Source organism: Gopherus flavomarginatus, chromosome 6 (assembly GCF_025201925.1).
Source record: "Gopherus flavomarginatus isolate rGopFla2 chromosome 6, rGopFla2.mat.asm, whole genome shotgun sequence".
In the NCBI taxonomy this organism is placed as follows: Eukaryota; Metazoa; Chordata; order Testudines; family Testudinidae; genus Gopherus; species Gopherus flavomarginatus.
The window spans coordinates 73,713,850-73,737,167 of NC_066622.1; the positions used below are offsets into that span (position 1 = coordinate 73,713,850).

Here is a 23,318-nt window from a genome sequence, read left to right on the forward strand (position 1 = left end):
AGACATCATGAGGGCAGCGCCGGGAAACACGAGCGGGCGTGCCCTGAAATGACAGGTCCCCACCCTGTTTTCTGATTGGCTCCAGGGATGCCGCCGCTTCTGTGTCAGCCAATCGGAGTCTGCGCGCCTCTTCCCTGTGCGCCGCCCGGTCGCCGCGGGCCTGCTGCTGGCTCCCGCTAACGGCTGCGGTGTGAATTCCTGAATAGCCCCCGGCCCTTCCCTAGTCTCGCGCACTGAGCGCGCGCCGGAGCGCCACCTACCCGCCCATCGACCTGCCGTCCGCTCCGCGCGCCCCGCCTGCCCCACCCCCATCGCGCGGCGGCGGCGAGAGCTGCTCAGCCTCAGCACAAGGTACCCGCTTCCAGCCGGGCAGGCGCCGGGGTGGTGGGACGCATGAGGATAGCGGGGTTGGGGGCTGCCGCTCGGCTATGTAACCCCCCCCCCCCCGCGGCCCTCAGCGCAGGGCTCGTGCGGGGCCGCCTGGAGAGCGATTATCGCCGGCGCCAGGGAGTGAGCGGGAACCTGGGCCTCGAGTGGGGCCCCCACAGCAACCGCGGACCTGGCATAGCGGTTCCCGTAGTGGCAACGCGACGGGCAGGGGGAGCTGGCTCTGCGGGCGGTACTGACCCCCAGGGGGATCTGCCCTCTCCCCGAAACTAATAGCAACACCACGCTCGGGGTTCTCTGGCACTGCTCTCCCGTGGGTGCTTGGTTGATTTATTACCGTATCTTACGTGTTGTGGGGCAGGCAGATGGATGTCAGTAGTGTCAGTGCAGAGGTGGACAAAGGCTTTCTTGAAGAGAGGTTTCTGCAGTTTGCTTTAGAGGTTCAGGCACTGGGCTCACCTGACAGAGAGAGAGGCTCCCTGCTTAGTTTGCATACCAGGGGATTTCTAGCCCCTGGCTGTAGCATTTTGGTTGTGTCACTGTTCTTGGTTGTGGAGGAGCCCCACTGCTGTCTGCAGGGACCAACATTAGTTCTACCCGTTTGGGAATATCTTTCCCACCATGGCAGTGCACATTATTACATCACTGACCTTAATCTGAATTAATGTGACAGGACCCTTCATCCCATTATTCTCAGAGTTCGTTCTCTGTCTGGATTTGATTAGGAGCTTTTAAAATTTAGCTGAAGTAGCATCTTTTGTTTTTATGCAGACTCTCTCTCTGTCTGCTCCTTTCATCTTCTCTTTGCCTAGCCCTGTACTATATCTAATTTATGTTGGTATGTAAGGATATCTACTGACAATAAGTCAAAATCAGTCGCTGTTTCCTCCTCGCTAAAACTCCAGATATGTTTCTGTTTCCTTTACAGTTCAAACCCTGTTGTGAGATAAAGCCACCAGATTTAACTCAAGTCTTATATTCCCACAGGTTTATGTTAGTATGTTACTTTCTTAAGTGTGGATTTGATTGACATTCCCAGTGAAGTTAGCTAAGTATATTGAAAAACAGTGCTAAATTCAGAATAACTGTGTGAGGATTCAGTTATCTCTTTCCCATTCGTTGTTGTTCGATTTGATGTTGCAAGAAAATGGGTGGAACTGTAATAAGTAGAAACTGGACACATTTTTACCCTTGAATCTCTAAAGATGAGAAGATCTGCTGTGCTACTCATCTCTCCCAGGGCTTTTCTAGACTCAGATTTGGGAGATGTTTGGGTTATTAACATGTGTTAGCGAAAAACTTCCAAATCCTAGTCTAGGCAAGACCTCACTGTGCGATCCAGGCATATATAGAGAGCAGAATATTGGTTTAGGGAAGGGCCCGGCAGATTTTAGAGCATTTTACTCTTTGTAATTTAATCTAGGTCTCTATACCATGCCCATCACCTTTGTATCTTGTTCCCAGTATTCAGCTATTCAGTATTTGACCATTATTTAAATACAATTTTCCTGCTTTTCTCCTGCTAATGGGGATTTTCAGTTTTGTGCCTTTGGTCAAGATGTTTCCTATTTGACATGCAGACTTGTTAATGTAAACTGATGGTCAGCTGCCTTCCTGCCATTTAACCTCTAGAGGGCTTCCTCTCCCTTCAGTGGGAGACATCTCCCCAAGCATACTTTATGGTTGAGTCAGTGTAACTAATGGAGAGTTTAAGATCTGGTCATCAGATGAAGAGACAAAGTAGGCAGAGGCTGAGAGGCAAAGGAAAGGAAATACTTTTTTCTCTAGCTTTTCCACTGTAATCACTAACAGCCAATCTACATGTGGAAATTGGCTACTGTAACTATTTCAGAATAACAATTCCACTATCACTATTATGCAATAACTCCCCCCTCATGGATGCTCCGTTCTGAAAGTAACTATTCCAGAACTATGTCCACATGAGGAAGTTATTCCAATATAGCTAAATTATGCTGGAATAATTTTTCTGAAATAGCTATCCTGGTCAGTTTCTCCCAAGTAGACTAGGCCTAACTCAGTTTTAAGTTGCATCTTTGGTGATTTTTGGTGCAAGTATGAATTACAAAGGATTTTTTTATTTTGGTGCAAGTATGAGAGCAATCTAGCCTTCAGAAGCCTGCAGGAACACCTTTAAGTTTAACCTCTGCTGAAGAGAGCCTGTACTCTGCATATTACAAAGCTGTGGGGTAAAATTTTAGAAAGTGCCTAAGGGGCTTAGGAATCTAGCAGCTTGTTTATACATGGAACTGTTTTATATCTGGAACTATTCAGGGACAGCTATGTGTGGACACACTTATTCAAGAATGTGTGTGCCTTGTTCCTGTTTAGTTTAATACACTTTAAAAGTGGATTGAACTAAAGAGGAATAAAGCACTCTTATTCCAGAATAAAAGTGTCCACATATGGAGTTATGCAGGAACCAATATTTCTGCACAACTGCATGGCTATGTACACAATGCAGCTCAAGTTGGTATAACTTATGTTGCCCAGGAGTATGAATAAGCCACCCCTTGAGTGACGTAAATTAAACTAACTTAAGAGCGGGTGTGGACAGTGCTATGTCAGCGGAAGAGCTTCTCCCGCCAACATAGCTACGAGCCTCTGAACTAGCAGCGATAAGTTCTGTAATATAGTCATAACCATGTGTAAACAAGCCCTAAGTCCCAATTTCAAAAATGATTTAGGTACTGAAGAGTCTAAATTATGTTGACTTTCAGTGAAATTTAAGCTTGTCTGATTTTTGAAAATGAGACTTGGGCTCCTAGGCCACTAAGGCAATTTGGAATTTTTTTACCCTTATTGATTAGCTTTGAGTTTTAGTGGTAAGATTATCTGTTGTGCTTTGCATTCAGTGTGCTGTGAAATCTGTAACCCTAGGTGGAAGCATGAGTGAATTCCGCATTCACCATGATGTCAATGAGCTGTTAAGCCTGCTGCGTGTTCATGGAGGGGAAGGAGCTGAAGTTTACATAGATCTCCTGCAAAAGAACCGAACGCCTTATATTACCACAACTGTGTCTGCACACAGTGCTAAGGTGAGCTAGTTTGGATTTACTCACTGGTAGGCTGCAGTGATGGTTGAAATGCATTTTTTTCTTAATTGGAGTGTGACTAGCTGACAGTTCTCAAAATATAACCATAAACAGGGAATTGTCATTGAACAGGGATGTGTCCTGTGCGGGCTCAGGGATCATTATTGGCCCTAAGCTATTTAATATTTTTATCAATGACCTGGAAGAAAATATAAAATCATCATGATAAAGTGTGCAGATGACACACAAATTGGGAGAGTGGTAAATAATGAAGAGGGCAGGTCACCGATGCAGATCAATCTGAATTGCTTGGTAAGCTGGGCGCAAGCAAATGATACGCTATTTAATAAGGACATTTAACGTATGCATCTAGGAACAAAGAATAAAGGCCATCCTGATATGATGGGGGTCTCTATCCTGGGAAGCAGTGACTCTTGAGAAAGACTTGGGGTTGGTGTAGGATAATTAGCTGAACATCAGCTCTCAGTATAATGCTGTTTCCAAAAGGGCTAATGCTATCCTTGGATCTGTAAATGAGCAGGAGTATAGAGTTGCTGCTTCCCCTCCCCCTCCGCACCCCCCCCCCCCCCCAACAGAGTACATTTGGCCTAGAGGAAGGCCAGGAGTCCATGAGTTGTTGCCTCACTTCTTCCACTTATGATTAATAGTTCTGTGCAATTCCCATCCCGGTTATTGAGCATGACGTCATGTTTTCCTACTGCCTAGAGTATTGGTATCATATCCTGTCTGTAAAATGGGGAGGGAATCTGGAGTTTAGAGTTTGTACAGGCCCACTCTGAAGGAACCTGGAACAGAACCTGGATCTGTAACTCATTCATTTAGCCACACTGTCTTTCAGAAAGAATATGCCAGATCTTGGCCATGGTGTATGTACAATGCGGATATTCCTGTATACCTGCCTTTGCAAAGAACTTTGAGACCCACAGATGAATGAGAATTGTGTAAATATAAACAATATTAAATAAACAAGTAGAACCCTAACTTGAAGACTGTTGCTTTAACAACTGAATCATACTCCTTGCCCAGAGTCAGTAAGAGAACCCAGTATTCTATTTCTGTCTAGCAGATAGTTGCAGATGACTATGTATCTTTATTTTCTCTCTTTATTTTTAGATCCTGAAAATGCCACACAATTCCATTTAGTTAAAATAACTGTATGAAGAGTCACTCATGGGGGAATTCTGTGCCAAAAAAATAAAAAATCTGTGCATAATGATTTAAAATTCTGCATTTTTTTGTCAAAATAATATAATATCATCATGCCAGTTTCAATTATTTTGGTAATTTTATTTCAAAATACCTTTGTCAACAGGCATGTCTATAACAATACAGATAACAGAAAAGGTTCAGAAAATGTTTTCTGACAAATAGATTACTAACTAGGTATAGTAATACAGAACTTTGAGTAATAATTTATTTTAACTACAATATAGAAACTCATTTCCCACATCCATCAGAAATAGTTGCAAGGCTATGGGGAGTCAAGGATAATGGAGGAGCTGAGGGAAAGGGAAGCAATTGCTGGGAAGGAGCCTGGAAGTAAACTTGGAGCATTGTTGGGTGTGGGTGGGAGAAGTATTTAACTGTATTTAGGGAAAGGAGGGAGAGATTGTTAGGGAGCTGGAGAGCCTCCTCCAGGGAGCCCTGGCTGACACCTATCCTCTCCCATTCAGTCAGGCACACGTGACCCTGTCCCCATGTGTCCCTGCAACCTCACTCCCATTCAGCCCCGACCCCAGTCTGTCCTCTCCTCACTAGCCCTTCTGAACACCAGTCTGTGTGCCCCCCGAAGCCCTGTATGCCCCACTCTGTCCGCCCCCATATCCTGTGCCTCCTCATCTGGTCCCACGGGCAGGGCACTGTGAGGAATACAGCCTCTCCTCCTCCCTATCAGCTGCTACGGTAGGTGAGCCAGCTGCCCTCTGTTCCGGTGACACAGCAGCCCATGGTGAGCAGAAGGGGTAACTTCAGAATCTCTCCAGCATAACGTATTTTCTGCAGAGAAAAAAAATCTGCGGGGAACATTAATTCTGCATGTATGCAGTGGCGCAGAATTCCCCGAGGAATAAAGAATATAAAGGAGAATCACTTAGAAATTAGGAAATGCTAGAATTAAGGTAGCACGTTGTAACATACAAGGGCACATTCTGGACTAGTGGGGAGCTGTGTGACCCCTGCCCTGCAATGTTTGGTGCCTTGCTTTAGTATCTCGCACTTGGGCTGCTCACAAACGGCCTTCCAGCGTACAGGACTCCCTGAATGTCTGTGTGTAACTGCAGCCAATCAGCTACATCCTGGCTCTCACCAGTCTTGGTTATACTGCAGGGTGACTCCAACATGCCCTGCATCCAGGATCTTCCCCCAGAAATGCATGTCCTGTACTGCCGGGGTCCTCTCCTGGACAGTACAAATACATTAAGTCTGTGATTTCTGTAAGTGAATAATATGCTATCTTATTATTTACATATAGTACCCAGACACTCCAATTTAAACATACTGGATTAAATAAAACAGTAAAACTAGTTTATTAACTACAAAGAGAGATTTTAAGTTAGTACAACTACAGGCATAAAAGTTAGAAATGGTTACAAGAAAAATAAAGATAAAACACTTAATAGTGTCTAATTTAAGAAACTATATTAGGCTTTGTCTACATTAGCACTTTTCTTGGTCAGGGGTGTGAAGAAAACAAACCCCTGACCGAAATAATTTTCACCACCAAAAGTGCCAATGAGGACAGCGCTATGTCGGTGGGAGATGCTATCCAACCAACATAGCTACCGCCACTTGTTGGAGATGGTTTAATTATCCTGGCGGGAGAGATCTCTCCTGCCAGCAAAGAGCTATTAAACAGGAGACCTTATTGAAGCACAGCTGTGCCACTGTAAGGTCCATAGTGTAAACATGACCTGAGATTCAAGCAAAGTTTCTTGCCTTATGCTCCAGCAGATTACTGATCAAATTCTTAGGTCAGGACCCTCTTCCCCTGCCGAGTTTAGTGGCTGTTTTCCTTTGTCATCTTAGGTGCAATGCCAGAGAGAGAGAGGAGGATGTTGTGGGTGTGTACTCCTTCTTTTTGTAGTCCTGTCTCCCCTTTGAGGAGCATTTCCAGCTGGGAGCAAGTTGACAGGCAGTCTAGTGAAGAAAGGAAACTCCATGCTGTGTCTTTGCTAAGATGTAGATTTTTGTCCCTGCTCTGTTCCTTGCCAAAGAATGGCTACTGAGGAGGTAATGGTCCCTCAGCCTTGTTGACACCTGGCTGCAGCATCAGCTTGCCCTTTGTCTCCAAGAAAGTGGTTTAGCCACTCCCTAGACTTATCTGGGAAAAATACTTCAGTCAAGATTTCAGCTTACGTTTATAAATTTACATATAATGTTGCTATGTGCATTTTGCCATGACATTATTGATCACAAATTATAAATTTTTAAATACCTCACAAGGCATGCCTTATACAAACATTATTACAGTAGTGTGTAGTTTGGACACAGGGGTCTATTCTGTCATACACATGTAAGCTTACTCCTTGCTCCTTGTGCATATGCATTTTGATACAGTCTTTAGTTATATGATCACATACTGGTTTTTGCGCAGCACCTCAGTGGCTCTTTGTAAAGTTGGGTATGCAAAGGTAGCCCCATTTTACAAACACCATAGCCAAGGTTTGACCTTTTTTTTGTTCTTCTAAATAGTGCATTTGAAACTTTCTCCTAAAATGCCAACATTTATCTTTAAATACTTAACTTGTATTATTATATGATGTTTTACAGGTTAAAATAGCAGAATTTTCTCGAACTCCAGAAGATTTTTTAAAGAAGTATGATGAGCTGAAATCTAAAAATACAAGAAATTTAGATCCTTTGGTGTATTTGCTGTCAAAGCTCACAGAAGACAAAGAGGTAGCATATTTGTTTCTGCATTTCTGTCAGTCCGATGCATAATATTTGGAAGTAACAACAATGATTTCTGATTATAGTACACCCTATTAGGAAGCTGTTTAGGCAAACATATCTGAACCAACTAGGTAAGATTGCAATAGGGTGTCCGAGGGCATTCATTTTAACTCCCTGTTTTCTGATTACTCATGAATTTACCAGCAACTTTTCTTTTAGGCCTAGACATGAATTTTAATTTTGACTTTGAGAAAAATCCATTCAAGCTATTTTGAATTATATTAGGAGTAAAAACCATACATTTTATGCTCTGAGAAGATGTTAAGATGTCTTTGTGCATAATATGTATAAAATTGGAAAAATAACAGTTCTAAGCATTTAAGAATTGGACATTTCACCAGAACAGGTCTTCTCTTATGCTCATCACTACACTGCTAAGGCCCATATCCTGCAGTCTGTTCTGCACAGGCTAACTCCTATGCCCATGCAGAGCCCCACTGATTTCATTTCTGTTCCATGTGGATGTAAGCACACAGATTATACTGCAGGATTTGAGGCCTTAGTTAGAGTCTGAGCTAATATCTGTGGAGAAAGTACTCAGTGTACAAAACTTGATCTGCAAATAGAATTTCTGCATTCAAAATATTTCTTCTTAAAACTTATCTGGAAACCTTCAATAAAGTAAACTTAATGTCTGAAAATTTTCAAAAGTGGCTTCTTACATTGGATGTCTCCATTTTTAGATGGCCAGCTTGACGCATGTTGGCCCTGATTTACAGAAGCCTTAAGCACCCATGATTGCATCTGCAGGTCCCATTGATTCAGTCTTAAGTGCTTCAAAGTTGGGCACCCAAAATCAGAGGTCACTTTTGAGAATTCTGACCTTCAGGACTTCAGCAGTTAGTTTCCTGGGGAGATAACCTCATGCCCTAACATGTTTGTTTTTTATGAAGAAAAACTAAAACATAAAAAACTTACAACACAGAGACATCAGTGTTTAATGTTTTGTGCTATAAATCTTATTTGTTTTTTTCAAACCCACTCTTCAAGCATGTCTCACTGCACATTACAAGCCCTGTGCTCTCGGTATTTGCAATGTGAACAAGTAAGGGAACACAGTGTAGCTGAAATCATCTCTTTTTTTTTTTTTTTTTAAATGAATTAAAAGGGGTTACAGGAACTCTCCCTGCTGCTAATACCCCTAACAAATTCTTGGTTTCAGAATCTTATCTTCTGTTTTCTTTGTTGTTGTTTTAAAAAAATTAATCTCTCTATTCCTTTGTGAGAAATCCACAGTTTCATCTATTGTTTCTAACTGGCTACATCAGGGAAAGAGTAAAGATGAATTCAGGAAGGGCTGTCAAATTCATTAAGTAAACATACAGAAAGAGACGTTTTTCCTTCTGTTCTCTGTTACAGTTGTGTGGGAGGTTATCTGAAACAATAGAAGGTGTAAAAATGCAAACAAAATTGTAATTTTTAAATTGGTGTGTCCTTATAAGTGCCACATCTACAGAGCTTGTAAAGTGCACCCCTTTGGAGCTTTTTTCTCCCTTTTTCCTTTGTGATTTCCTCATTAAAAAGGAGGGAGGAGTAGAAAAACGTATGTTAATGTAGCATTCACATTGTACATTTAATGCCCAGAAGTCAAGATATGAAAAACATTCTCACTAAATTTAACTCAATCTCATTGTACATACAGTTCATTATAGACCAGTTTCTTTTAAAATATATATCTTAATATATTACTGCTTGTTGTTTTATGGCATACATTTAACAGACAGGAAACTGTTTTGGGAATGTTTAAATTAGTGACTTCAGTGTCACACAACTGTATATATTTGCTTGCCATGGCAACATTAAAAAGAGGATCTTGCATAGGGATATGAATACTGTTTTAGAAGTTAACCGTTTAAACGACTAAAATATATTTTGTTTAAACAGTTAACTGGCTGGGGTTAACGGTTAAGGAGGGTTAACCGGTAAGACTAATGCTTATCGGTTAACATTTTACATCCCTTATCTTGCACAAAGACAACTTATAAAATACTTGAATCAAGGAGTCGTTGAAAAAGGGGTGAGATGTGCAATAACTGTGTGTATTTGTGTGAAGGTCTCTCTTATCAATTTTTTGATATTTCTAGAGCATCTTGTCTAAATCCTTGTTGTGCTGCATTCATGAATAAGTTCTTTTTGTTGTTGTGTATTTGCAGACACTCCAGTATTTACAGCAGAATGCTAAGGAAAGGGCAGAACTTGCAGTGAATGCCACAACAAGTGGCAGCACCAGTTTTACCATTCCCTCAACCACTTCCAAGATATCCATGCAGGAACTCGAGGAGTTACGCAAGCAACTTGGCAGTGTAACAACCAGCTCCACTGTACAGCAGGTACTGTTTCTTCGACAGTCTGGAGATACAAGACTGCCTTGAGAGTGTAGGGATTTAATCATTGTCTTTTATTATCTTGTGGTGTAATTGTGGCAAAGTGGGAATTTTCTGTAAAATTTTTTTAAATCCTATGTGTGTCTCACTTTCCCTCTGTACTTTGCATTGCTTCCCAGTGGAAGAAAAAAGTGTACGTTTTCTCTTGGGGGGTAGGGGGAAGAGATGCAGGACATGGTGTGGGTGTCACCTTGCTATTTGGTCTGCAGTAAATATGATAATTAGGGAACTGGTCAAAACTGATGAAGATCAACGTAGGGTGCAAAGGGACAATGAAATCCCCAAGGACTGAACAATTAACACTCAATAATAGGTAGATGGGGTTGCAAACTCAGCATGGCCATGCCTGGAGGCAGAGGACTGGGAGAGCATAAAGAGTGGGCTTCTGGCAGAAGCTGGCTGCTCTCATCTGAGACTGGAAAAAAAAGTCAGAGAGACAGCCTAGGAAGGCATCCGCTACCGCTTGGATGGTGGATTGCTCTAGCTAGACCAACATGGACTATGTTTTAACACTTGTTTCTCTATGCTAACTCAAGGATTTCAAGTGCTGTATTCCAATTGACTTATAAATCCTGCTCTGTTTTGAAAATGCTGTTTGTTGTCACTGCAAATACTTGCTGGGATGCATTATTCCTTGAAGAATGTACAAGTCTCTAACCAACAGTCTGTTTCAGTTGGACACATTGAGCAGAGCTCACAGTATGAAGCAGAAATTCTGGAGTCAAGAGGTTCAGTCTTGGGACCAGTGAGGCCAGATGGCCTACCCTGAAGGAAGAGACTGACCCTTTGGTGGTCTAGCACACTGAAAAGATTCCTCCAAAAAATTGTTAAAAAGCTGGGGCATAGCACAGATTCTGTGGATCTATGTATGACCGTAACAGACTCCCAGTGCAGGAAGGCAAGGAACTGACAGGTATCTGGTCGAGAGTTTCATCTGTCCTGACCAGTTCAGTGTTCCTTCACTCACTAATATCATGACCTGTATATAAAAGGTGAGTCATGCAAGTTATCAATAGAAAGGTAATAACATACTGATCATTAATATTATTCTGCAGTGTATATACAGAGCGTACATTCAAAATTGCAAACGTATTGGGAATTATGATCTTGAAGTGTGTTTGGAAGGCATGGCTGAAGTTACCCCAACCTAGACAAAGGTACTTCCAAGGTACATTGAGACAGTGAGAATGCATTTACATAGATGGTAAACAGAACCATCAAGCTAACAAGGGGAGGAGATAACCACTCAGCATCATGTCAGCAGGGAGATTGCAGGAACAGATCAATTTATATTTTAACAAACCAGCTGTGAAAGAAGCCAGCATGGAACTTCCTTCCCCACAAGACTCTGTATCTCCTTCCTCACAGCTTGAATGAACTTTATTTGGTGGTAACTATCAGGAGAATCCATTTCAAAGGTTCACTGTACTATAAAAGAAAGAGGCAAAGAACCTTAGGTTATCTTTCATCTAAGAAGACAAAGAATGGAGAACTTTGGACTTGGTGACAGATCCTGACCAAGTGGGTGGTCAGACATGTTGCTGGAAGGTACTGTGGTAAGAATATTACTTTGAACCAGAACTGTAGTTTTGTTAAGTCTTGGTCTCTAGAAAGCATTTTTCACTTTTATTTCCTTGTAACTATTTCTAACTCTGTCCTTTATACTTGAACTCACTTAAAATCCTATTTCCTCTTGATAATAAGCTTGTTTTGCTTTTAATCTAAACCAACCCAGTGCTGTGTTGGAATTGAAGTGATAGTTAACTCCAGTTATAGTGATAAGCTGTGCACTTAGTCTCTTTAAAGGAGCAAACAAACCTTATGCCTCTGAATGGTTCAGGACAGGGGCTGGACATTGCAAAATTTTGGGAAAATTCGTGACTGAGCGGTATTTGGTTACACTTGGCAAGATGACCTTGAGCAGGTGGAGTCTAGAATGTGACTGTGTTGTAACAAGCAGGCTGCTGGAGTCGGAACTGATCCGGGGCAGTTTATTACACACTCAGATCATGCTTGTATGCTGGGTGGGAGCGTCCAGCTACAGCAGCAGAGCATTTTAAGGCAATCAGAGTTACAGGGCAAGTGATGAAAACCTCTCACTGGTGTGGATTGCACCTAGAGCATGACACAGTGATAGTAATATAGTCTGGAAGTACAGAAATCCAGTATAAGAGCTGTCCTCAACCCCCATTCACCACCAAGAATATAAGGTTCATTTCTGGTTGTGGGGTTGCACCTTAAATGCATACTCCTCTTCCGGTGTCTTCATGACATTTATTCTTGGGACAGTGTGATGTGCTGTCCTTTTGGAGTCACTAGTGGCAGTGCCTGTTCATCTGACTTCAGTCCTTGGTTATCTCATTAGAACTCCTGCCAGTGTCTAGTCCTCAGGATTAACCGTGTAACTTTTAGGCTCAGAAGCCCAAACTGTTGGAAGGAGAAGGGGATCAGACCATTTGCTGCCTCCTCATCTAGTCCTAATTTTAGAAAGGGAGATTGCATGCAATAGAGGGCCCCAAGCATCTGATTGCTTTACTTGTGCTTAAGGCTAGCCCTACTAATGCTAGAAGTGTTTGGAGACGGAACTGGCCAAGGGGGAGGTGATGGTATTCTTGGAGGAGAAAGAAATGGAAAAGACTGGAACATAAGAGAATTCATCCCAACACAAATGATATATGGGGATGGTCAGATGAGAAGCACAGAGTCTAGCAAAGCCAGTTCCTACATCAGGTAGGACTTGGGATATTTTTATGAGCATCTGCATATTCTGGGGAGCACTGGGTCAATGTGTGCTAGGGATTCCAGGGGTGGAATCTGTCACACATTTATCAGGGAGGATGGTGCCTTGGGGTGGGAAGGTGCCATGCGTTTCCTCAAATGTTTAGTATTCCTAGAGCTGTTCTGTGGTTTGTTAGCCAGCATGTTATTCTCTGCATAATTTGGAAGATGGAATTTAATTCTAGGTTGTGACCCAGATTTCAACCCATAGTAAATTGTCACAGTTGAGAATAAAACTCTAAAATCACCATTTATTCTGTGGACAATGGTAAACTCTACCTGAGAATAGCAAAATGCAAAAATAATGTCTTCCGTGGTATTGGCCGGTCCCTTGTAGGCAGAAAAGTTAACCTGCCTTTCCGTCTTCTTGTAGTGACTGAGCTGTAGAGTTGGGAATGGAAAAGCCAGGCTGTTTTGTCTTTACTTAGAAGCTTTGTTTATTTCACTAACATACAAAGAAAACAGCCCTGCATTATTGTAACCAGTAGCCAGCTCCTGCATCCTGTTCTCTCCACTGTTATCCTCAGATTGACTAGTAATAGTAAAATTGACTAGTAAAATGATGCTTTTCCAGGTCAGTGTTTTTAAAGAAGCCCCTCTCTCCTTTCTGACAGCCTCTTGAGCTTATACGAAAGATACTCCGAGACAAGCAAAACAAGAAGAATTCTGGCCAGCCTATTCCAGTATTTCCAGCCTGGGTGTATGAGAGATCTGCACTTAATGGGGATTTTTTAACTGGTTCCAGTTTAAGCACTGACACAACAGTGCCTATAGGTACGTATCACACAGACAAAAATGACGAGTGTTTTATTCAGTGTATTTACTCTCTGGTCTCATTCAGATTTCACCAGATATTCAAGATGAGGAGAAAACTTAGTTCCAGTTAACTCTACTAAGGAAGAAAGGGGCTGAGAGAAAAGCTTTAAGGCTTTGTTTACAGTATTTGTCAATACTGAATCCGAGCCCCAAAATTTCATTGGATGCCATGTGTGAAACCAGATGATAACACATCTGTTTGCTCCAGTCAGACCCCAGTGTGACAGGTTTCTTCAGATCCTGTAGCTCCTCAGAAAGATGGGGCCTCCTGAGGTCATGGCCATTCAGATAACTCATCCCCACCGGGTGCATGTCAGAAACATCTGGCCAAAGCATCAGGAATCAATGTCATCTGATGGCTCTGAGGGATGGGATGTAGGATGACTTGGAAATGTCATAGTGCTAGTCCTGACTGTATACTCATAAGATATGTCAGATCAGTTCATGCAAGATTTTCTCTGGAGCCACCTTCCCCAGGCATTGTGGAGATGAAAATGATGGTTCTTCCTTGAATGATTGCACGTGTCTATGCCACTGTTGGTATGTGTGTGCACCTCGTGTACAGATATCAGAGAACTTTTCTCTCTGCAGCACCAATCAGGGTAGCTCGAGTGTTCTCTGCCATCATGCACCATGGTTGTAGGTGTAAGAGGATGGAACCACCCCGATCCTTCTGTTCCTTCTTACCACCAGTGACAGTTGTTGAAGTGCTCCAACAGTCTTGATATTGCAAGTTTTTTCCCGCCTCATGCTTTGTATATAGTTTGTTTGTTCTCTTTAGTAATCAATTAGGTATAAAGTATTATTAGTGTTACTGATAGGTTTTAGTTTTAGGTCCTTTTTGGACTAAATTTGAATCTTAGGACCAATATTGGAGCCATGCGTAATTCTCCAGGGATTAAGTCCTGCTGGTCGTGTGCCAGGCCAGTGTTGGTCAGTGATCAGTATCACATTTGTAAAGGATTTTTGCCTTTCTCTAAACAAAGATAGAGCAGCGAGACTTAAGTGTCTTCCTATGGAGGCAGCAAGCCATCTGATTCAGAGCATGCTCTGAGTGCTGCACTTCAAGTATGGAGTACACCTCCTGAGATATTTGCAGCATCTTGATCTGTCAAAGAAGAGAGAGATCTTCCAAAGACCCGGAACTCCATTCAGCAAGATCATTGCAGCCAAGGCCACCTAGAGGCAAAGACTCTGTGGGACACTCTGAGGGGAAGTGTTCCCCAGAGCCTTCCTCATCTAGAAAGGAGGTTTTGTCAATTTTGGAACTTTTGCAACTTCCATTGCGGCTGACCCCTGAAGTTCCTATGCAAAGACCTCAAGCTCAAGACCAAATTCAGGTACCAATGATGCCAGAGGCATACACAGCTGCCAGAGAACTACTCAGTCTTTCTGTACCAGTGTCCTTGGTGGTACAGGAAGAATTTCAGCCAATACTGGTGACTACAGTTCGTACACCAGCTCCGCTAGAGCATGCAGCCTGATGCCCTCTACACTTCTAGTACCTAAGAGCCAGTACATTCCAGAGGAAATCCACCATTAAAAATCCTCAGTACCACCAACCCCAGGCTCAGCTTATCTATTTCCTGTCCACACAGGATCTGCTCCACTCTTATTGCAGGACTCAGAGTCATGTCCTTCAAACTCAGAGTTTGGGTCTGTGTCCCATTCAAAATGGGATGCGTACCCCTTCATGAGAGCCTTGGGGTCCATGGGTCTCACAGCAGTCCCAGCAGTGAGCACATCTCAAGGCACAATGACCTGTGCAAGCATGAGCCTCACCACCATGTCGGTGGCCTTTCTGGACTCTGTTGGGTATCTCTCCGCTGCTAGGACCTTCCTCACCCACCTCAGTTGACTTCTTTGAGGGTGTAGTGAGATCATTGGCACCGCAGATAATATTCTCTGACACTCAGTGCTGGTACGAAGCAGCTGGAAGTTGCTCAGACAGCAACTCCACCACAGGAGAGACCAGACATTGCTTCAGCATCCTGGTACAGTCTTCCTCATCACCAGATGAGGCTATAGAGGTGGTGAGCAATTCACTGACACAGGAAGATTTCCAGGCTCACAAATAACTGCTTAAAAGGATGGCCTTAGTGTAAGACATTCGGGTGAAATTGGCCTGCAAGAAATCTTAGAAACTAGTGGACATATTCACTTCGACAGGTCCCTCCAAAGTGGTGCTCCTGATTAATGAAGCAATTCTGGAGCCACTCAGAACACTGTGGCACACCCTTTCTTCCCTAGCTCCTACAGCAAAATGTGCTCTTTCTAAGCATTTTGAATACTATTCACTCTCCCCCAGGCTCTTGATGGTGGCAGCAGATAATGAGTGAATGAGGCAGGGGCACGAAGCATCGACGCAAAAGGGGAAGGAATCAAAGAGACTGGACTAGTTTGGTTGCAAACTTTATTAGATGACAGGTCTGCAACTTAGAATTGCTAACCAGTAAGCTCTTCTAAGTCGCGTTGACTTCTCTCGGTGGGAAAACATGAAGTTTAAAGACAGGCTACCAGAGGACATAAGGCAGGAGTTTGATGTGGTGGTGGAAGAGGGCAAGCTGGTGGCCAGGACAGCTTGGATACAGCAAACTCAGCAGCTTGACTACAGTCATCCGATCTTCCTCCTGAAGTGTAGCAGAACATTCAAGATCTGCCTCTTTGTGGAAAAAATGGACGATAGGCCTCGTAGCCAAAAATATTCCAGGACAACTCTGAAGTTGCATGGAGTCAACACACTGTGACAAGGAGAAGCAGTTCCAGCCCCAGCAAGCTCACAGTTATCAGAAGTTTATCCCATGGACCCAAGACCTTCCAAGAAAAAGGGTGAGGAATTACAGGTGTTGACCACCTCTGCCCCCTCTTCCTTTGTGACAGCAGATTCCTCTCGACTAGCAGCTCAGTCTAAGCATGCATTTTGACAGGTTTGTTGGTGGCAATATTACAGTTCCTACAGGCCCATCTATTCCTTCCCATATGTTTGCCAATCATCTATCCCACTTCCTCTGTTCCTGGATTCATGTCACATTGAACTGGTGGGTCCTAAGCACAGTGTATCTGGGATAGTCCCTTCAATTTGTTTCTGTCCTCCTTTCTCACCTCCTTCCCTGTCCCTCTTCCGAACCATCTTTCAGCTGTGGGGGCTCCCTAAGTGGATATGTTTGCCACAAAGGCCAACAGAAAATGCTATCAGTTCTGCTCCCTGGGGGTCTGTTAAGGCTGACTCCCCACTCTGGCACTTCGAGTGCAGAAGGTGGGGGCCCACAAGGATTCTAAAAATTAGAATATGCATACTGTCAGACTTTTTAACCTTTTTACAGGTAAAGCAAGTAGAGAACAGCTACCAAGAAGGACTTTATAGCTAATTGACTGGCTGGGTGTCCATAAAAGGGAACTTACCCCTCCCCTCCTTCATTTATTACAAAGTTACAGCCAGGTTCATTAACAAATGCTTTCCTGCTACTATAGAAGATACCAATACCATTCCTGTCCAGAATCTCATGCAAGAGCAGACAGGACCATGATTGCCTTAATAGCACCAGCGTGGCCTCGGCAGTACTAGATCTCAGCCCTAGTAGCATTGTCGTGAGACCTTTTCTGTCTCTCCTGTTGGATCCAAATGTGTTTTCTCAGGACCTTGGCTGTCTGCTCTGCCAGCACCTGCAAGCCCTCTGCTTGACAGCATGGATGCTTCATGGTTAACACCATTAGAAAGTGCTTGCTTGAAAGGAAGTACTTCTGAATAGCAAAAAGGCTTCAACCAGGCATACTTCCTGGCTAAATGGAAACGTTTTTATCTGGTCTTAATAGAAATGTGTCTCTCCAGAGCAAGCTTCCATTAACCATGTTTTGGACTATCTATTGCACCTAAAATACTAAGATATGACAGCAGCAAAGAGTCCTATGGCGCCTTATAGACTAACAGATGTATTGGAGCATGAGCTTTCATGGGTGAATACCCACTTTGTCGGACGCATGTCCGACATCATGTTAGTCTATAAGGTGCCACAGGACTCTTTACTGCTTTTACAGATCCAGACTAACACAGCTTTCCCTCTGATACTTAAGATATGACAGTTAGTTCTGTTAGAATACATTGAGCAGCTATTTGTTTTTCACCATTCAGTGGGTAATAGATAGTTATGGAGTTAAAAAATCAGATTTCTAAAAGGGTTAGACAGGTTATATTCACAGGTACAATTTGTCCCCCCCACGGGATCTCAACCTGGTGTTAACAAATTAATGGAACCACCCTCTGAATCTCACATCTTGCTCCATACTTCACCTCTGTATGAAAGTGGGGTTTCTTGGTTCCAAAAACCCCTTGTCCTTTTGCTCTTCCCATGGGTATGTTCCTGGATCCCACCTTGTGACCCGATCCAGATTTGCTGCCTGACTAGCGGATGCATGTGGTTTCAGCATCCTCCCCTTCGGAGGATGCTGTGCAGTTCCATGACTTTGTGGATTGTATGGTAGCCATGTTGAACTTACCTTCAGTAGCTGTAGAGGAAACTTCCCATCCAGTATTTGATGATGTTGGAGCTACTTCCATGAATAACTGCAACATGATTAGGTGATGTCTGACAACTCTTAGATTCATAACTCTATTTATACCCTTGAAAAACAAATAATATGATAGTCAATTACCACTTTAGCTAACTAATTTGAGACGGGATTACCCTAGTTTTGAATTTTAATTCAAATAAGATGTGCTACATCTTCTTTCCCAAGGTCTTTCCTCCTTATCAGGAAATTTGCAAGGGGTGTTAATGGGCTCACTTCACCTTGAATAGTCCCTTGAAATATGTGTTAATTGCTTATGCTAACCAATCTGTTTTACCTTGTATTTAGCTGTGACACTCCGAGAATGTTTCCCAGACCTGAAGAAGAGCTAACTCTATGTAAACTCAAAAGTTTGTGTCTCTCACCAACAGAAGTTGGTCCAGTAAAAGATATTATCCTACCCACTTTGTTTTTCTAATACCAGAAGGCGATCCTCTTCCTGGGTCTAATGGGGTTGATGGCAGTTACTGCTTATGTAACCCCCTATAACACTCTCAGAATGATCAGGGTGTTTTGAGTTTATATATCCAGTCAGGACTGTCTTCATAGGTTTGTCACTATGTCTCAGGATGTTCTGGATTTGCTGAGGTAGTGAACAAACAGATCAAACATTCTCAGGAATGTTCTGTTCTTCATCAATTATAATGTCAGATACTTCCAACACTGGATGGGGATCCAATTTAGCTCAATTTACAATCCAAAGTCACTGGGCTTTTCAGGGAAAGAGCTTCGCACATTAATTATAGAATCAGCCATTGGCTTGGTTCTCAGATTGTTCTCAGATCGTATGCAATGACCAGCCAGTAAGAGAAGCATTCACCGACCCCTGTTTATCACCTTCTGGGGACCTGTCTTAATTCACATACCTTAAGAACATAGTGTATCTATACTGAAAACAACTTCTGAAATATCATCTGTACGTATATCTTGCAGTTATTAAGATGATCAGTGCATTACTGGCTGTTGGTAGAGACCTCACATGCCATCCTTTGGCATGCTATTATGTAAACATCAGATCTAGGGGTTCCCTGTAAATCCCTATGCACCTCTTATTCCTGTTGCCAGTTGATACCAAGGCCTCCCTGGATCACAGACCTTCTGTGTGCTTTCACTCCTTTCCATTTTAATTTAGAAAGTGGTGAAGATGATTTGTCAGGACAGCAAAAATTATATTGATTGCCCCAGCTTGGTCAAAACAGCAGTGATACATGGATCTGCATCAGCTCTCAGACAGATAAAACATGCGTCTTCCTCTGTCTCGAAATATCTTGTCACAGTAACAAGACGGGGTTCTTTGTTCAAATCTACAGTTGCTTCATCTGACAGGTTAGGCTATCGGACTTGACTAGTCTTGAGCCATCATGTTCTTCGTTGGTACAAAATGTTCTGCTTGGTTCTAGAAGGCTGTCTACAAGAAGGTATTACCTGTTAAAGTTGACCAGATTTGTTGCTTAGTTGAGGGATAAATTTGACTTTCTACTGAAGCTTCCATACCCTATATTTTGCAATATTTAATGTACTTAGCGTCTGAAAGATTGTCTAATATGTCTTTAAAAGTTCATCTGGCTGTTGTTTCAGCTTACCATGTTTTGATCATTACTTGAATGCTTTGCGTATTGTTCTTTTGTTTTATTCATCTATTAAAGCAGTCTTTGTTACTGCTATTACATCAGCCAGAAGGGTGAGTTCATTGCATGCCCTGATAGCTAACCTGTCATTTATGAATTTTGACAAAGATTAGGTGGTTCTTACACCTGATCCCAGGTTTTTATCAAAAATAGTGTCTGAGTTTCATATCAATCAAACAATTATTTTACCGGTTTTCTTTCCAAAACCTCATGTTAATAAAGGAGCGTCTGCCTCACATACTTTTGGTGGTAGGTGAGCTGTTGCATACTACTCGGATAGCATTAAGAGTTTTAGGAAGTCATCTAGACTGTTTATTATGCTAAGAATCATGAGTCATGCTGTGTCTGCCCAGACTACTTCCAGATGGGTTAAACAATGCATTGCTCAGTGTTATATGAGTTATGGAAATTCCTGAGCTGCCTGTTTTGCAGTCTCATTCTACTAGAGCTGTAGCTGCATCTTTTGCTTGTTTTAAACATGTTTCTATTAGAGAAATTTTTAAAACTGCTACTTGAAAGTCAATGCACACATTCCCTAAACATTATGCACTGGATCTAGTGTCTAGAGCAGATGCCAAATTTGGCAGAGAGGTGGCTCAATCGTTATCCCTGAGGGAGTTGTGGAATCCACGTCATTGGAGGTTTTTAAGAACAAGTTAGACAAACAACTATCAGGTGGTCTCGGTTTATTTGGTCCTGCCTTACCACGGGGGGCTGGACTAGATGATCTCTGAAGGTCCTTTCCAGTCCTACATTTCTATGGTTTGATGATTTAATTAGGACTCTGTTCTCATCTTCAGGGTTTTTCAGCACCGCTTGTCACTCTACCTGTGAATAGGAATATCTAGAGACACTCTAAAAAGAAATGAAGGTTACTTATTTGTAATCAGATTTCTTCGCGTTTACTCTGCATAGTCACACTTCCCACACACCTTACCATTTTTCTCAGAGACCTATCCGGGTTGTCTGGGTTGGCAGCGGAAGGAGGTGATAGAGGTGATATCTGAGGTGATAGAGGGAGCAGCCTTCCCTTTTATAGCATCACCCTCGGAATGTTCAGAGATACTGAGAGAAGGAGTAGGAGGGGGTGGTACACAGGTGCTCCAACAGGCACTGCTTGGAGTGGGAGAGGGTTCTACCATTGGGCACCCTCAGGCAGTGCAGAGTCCATAAGTGTGAATATTCAGTCATCTTGAAGAACTCCAGTTACGAGTAAGTAACCTTCATTTATTTTTACTGAAAAATTTCAACTCTAGGAAAACTGCTGACAAGGGCAGTCCAGTGCAATTAGATTAGTGGGCAGACTACAGGGGGGAAGATCAGAGGTGCAAAGTGAATGTAATTTCTTCCATAGCTATCATGGTCATATATGTTGGGTATGTATGTATATCTGTATAACATATATTTTGGCATACAAACAAAGTAAAGAATTCTGTTCTCTGGTTTAGAAATCTAGGCGGACATTTAATGGATTTTACCGCAGATGAATTATTTTCCATCCCTTGCACAAAGATGAGGTAACTTAGTTGTCTTCTCCTTGAGTCATAATATTTTCTGTTGAGGTCCAAGTACTAGATCAAAACTCTGCAATTTTCACTTAAAAAGTCTCTTGATGACTTCTGAACATTCAATAAAAACTCAGAGCACTGGGGTCCATCTTCTCTGAAGATTGCTTTGGTTTATCCTTACTACAAGGCCTAATTTCACTCTGCTTGTACTAAAAGGTGAGAAGACAGCATTGCCATTGAGGAGAATGATGCATACTGTCCCTTTTAACAGCACCTCATCTCCATGTTTCACTGTCTTTTTAATCCAGCCTACCAATCAAAAAGCCACAGAGGAATGAAAAGGGGCTGAGAATAGTTCTGTTGTGTGGTCAGATTTTGTACTTTTTGTCCTCTGTTTTCAAATAGGTACCTTACCCTTAGCTTCTCAAGAGTCTACAATTGTGGAAGACTTGCTGTATGTCTTGATTGGCGTGGATGGAAGATACATCACAGCACAGCCTCTCATAGGCAGGCAGAACCGAGCTTTCTTAGTGGATCCCAATTTGGACATGTCAGTCAAAGAGCTAGTGACCAGGATTCTTCCTGTAGCTGCGAGTTACTCCACTGTGACCAGGTATCCGAAGTGGCCTTATTTATTCCCATGTTAGGATGTGTCTGTCTGGTTTGATCTGACACCCAGAATTGAATTACAGAATCTCAGTTTGTGTTGTTTTATGCAGTGTTTTATTTGCAAGTATGCTGCCTGGTTTAGAAACCACCTTAGTTTAGTTTATACCCATTGGGATGTAAAGTAAAATAAATAAAATAAAAAACTCCTCAAAGTTGTGCAGCTGGCTTACAAGCCAGCCCCTGCCTGAGTCTCTATTGAGTCAGCACCTTAGCTTCAGCAGAGTGGAACGGTAGTTGTGATGTCCTAGCATCACAGCTGTTAATGTGGTTCAGGGCTTCTGGGGTCTTAAATGGGGGCAGGAAAAGCACTTTGTGGTGTTTGCATGCTGAATGCTCCTCTGAACTCTGGCTAGTGGGGTTGGGGGCACTCAGCACATACTGGTGAAGTAAATGGTTTACTCCCCTTTACTTATACATCCCCTATAAGTATTCTTCTTCTTTCATATGGCATTTAAAAAGCCACAGGCTGAGATTATAGCTTAATCTTGAGATTTGAAAACCATTCTAATGCTTCTGCGGTAGCTAGATGGATCCCGTTTGTGTCAACACTGTAAATGTGACTGGGACGGTTGTCTGTAATGTGACTGTGATGAAGTACAAACGAGGCAACACAATTAGGTGATTTTTTTTTTTTGAATTTTCCATTTGTGGAGGAGATATCTACACCTTCTGTATGTTGTCTGAAGTTGCTTATTCACTTAGTCCACTGCCTATGGGGAAGACAAAATCCTGGGACTTCTGAGGGAGGGGATGACAATCTTCATGCAGTCTCCCTTGTTGCGTGCCAGAGCACAACAGATGTAATCAAATCAGCAACTGAACATCCTTAAAGGACCACCCGATCAGAAAAACAATGGTGATAATGGCCCATGTTAGGGCCAAACTTTTCCAATAAGTACTAATGATAGTTCTTAGAAAGGAGCTCACTTCACCTTCAAAGTATCTCTCATCTCTCTTCCTTTCTGAACTCTTCAGTCACGCCCTCACTACTTGCTCTCTGGAGTTGTTTTCCTCCAGCTCCTTCCTAGGGCTGCTCCATGTAGCTCCCACCCTCTATGCTCCCAAAAATTGTTCTCGACAGAGCCTCAAATGAACTCTTCTGGCCAGATCTCAGGTCCTGTACTCCAAACTTCTGACTTTGACACTATCAACCATGCTTTTCCTCTTGAAGTCTTGTCCTCCTCTGGCTTTTGTGACTGGCTTTTTGTGGTTCTCTTACCTCTCTAATAATTTGCTCAATGCATCCCTTTCATCTTCCCCCACCCATGCACACTTTCAATAGGCATCCCACAGGACTTCAGCCTTGGCTCCATCCTATTCTCCTTCCTTATCCTATTGCTGGGTAATCATATCCAGATGCCTACTATATTTACACTGATGATTCTCCAATCTACCTTTGCACTCCAGACCCCACTCCCTCCATCCAAATTTGCATCTCTGCCTGCCTGTCTGTTTCTGTCTGAACAGCTCCTCATGGGTGTCCAGCCACCAACTTAAACTCAGCATAGCCAAAACTGAGCCCCGCTCCAAACCTTCCCCGTCTCCCACCTCTCTGTC

General features: G+C 42.7%; 1 protein-coding gene across 2 annotated transcripts in view; it reads left to right on the plus strand.

Moving 5' to 3' along the window:
* Positions 1-84: 84 nt before the first annotated feature.
* The window catches only part of TUBGCP2 (tubulin gamma complex associated protein 2), an 88,667-nt gene continuing 65,433 nt past the window's right edge, over positions 85-23,318 (plus strand). The window contains exons 1-6 of one of the 2 annotated variants that reach the window (XM_050960081.1): positions 85-190; positions 3,286-3,443; positions 7,230-7,358; positions 9,566-9,742; positions 13,189-13,348; positions 21,498-21,705. In XM_050960081.1, coding sequence (XP_050816038.1) covers positions 3,294-3,443; positions 7,230-7,358; positions 9,566-9,742; positions 13,189-13,348; positions 21,498-21,705 — 824 coding nt within the window. In that variant the 5' untranslated portion in view covers positions 85-190; positions 3,286-3,293. Of the gene's footprint in view, positions 191-242; positions 352-3,285; positions 3,444-7,229; positions 7,359-9,565; positions 9,743-13,188; positions 13,349-21,497; positions 21,706-23,318 lie in introns of those variants that run through there. The other variant, XM_050960080.1, reaches the window with a different exon arrangement.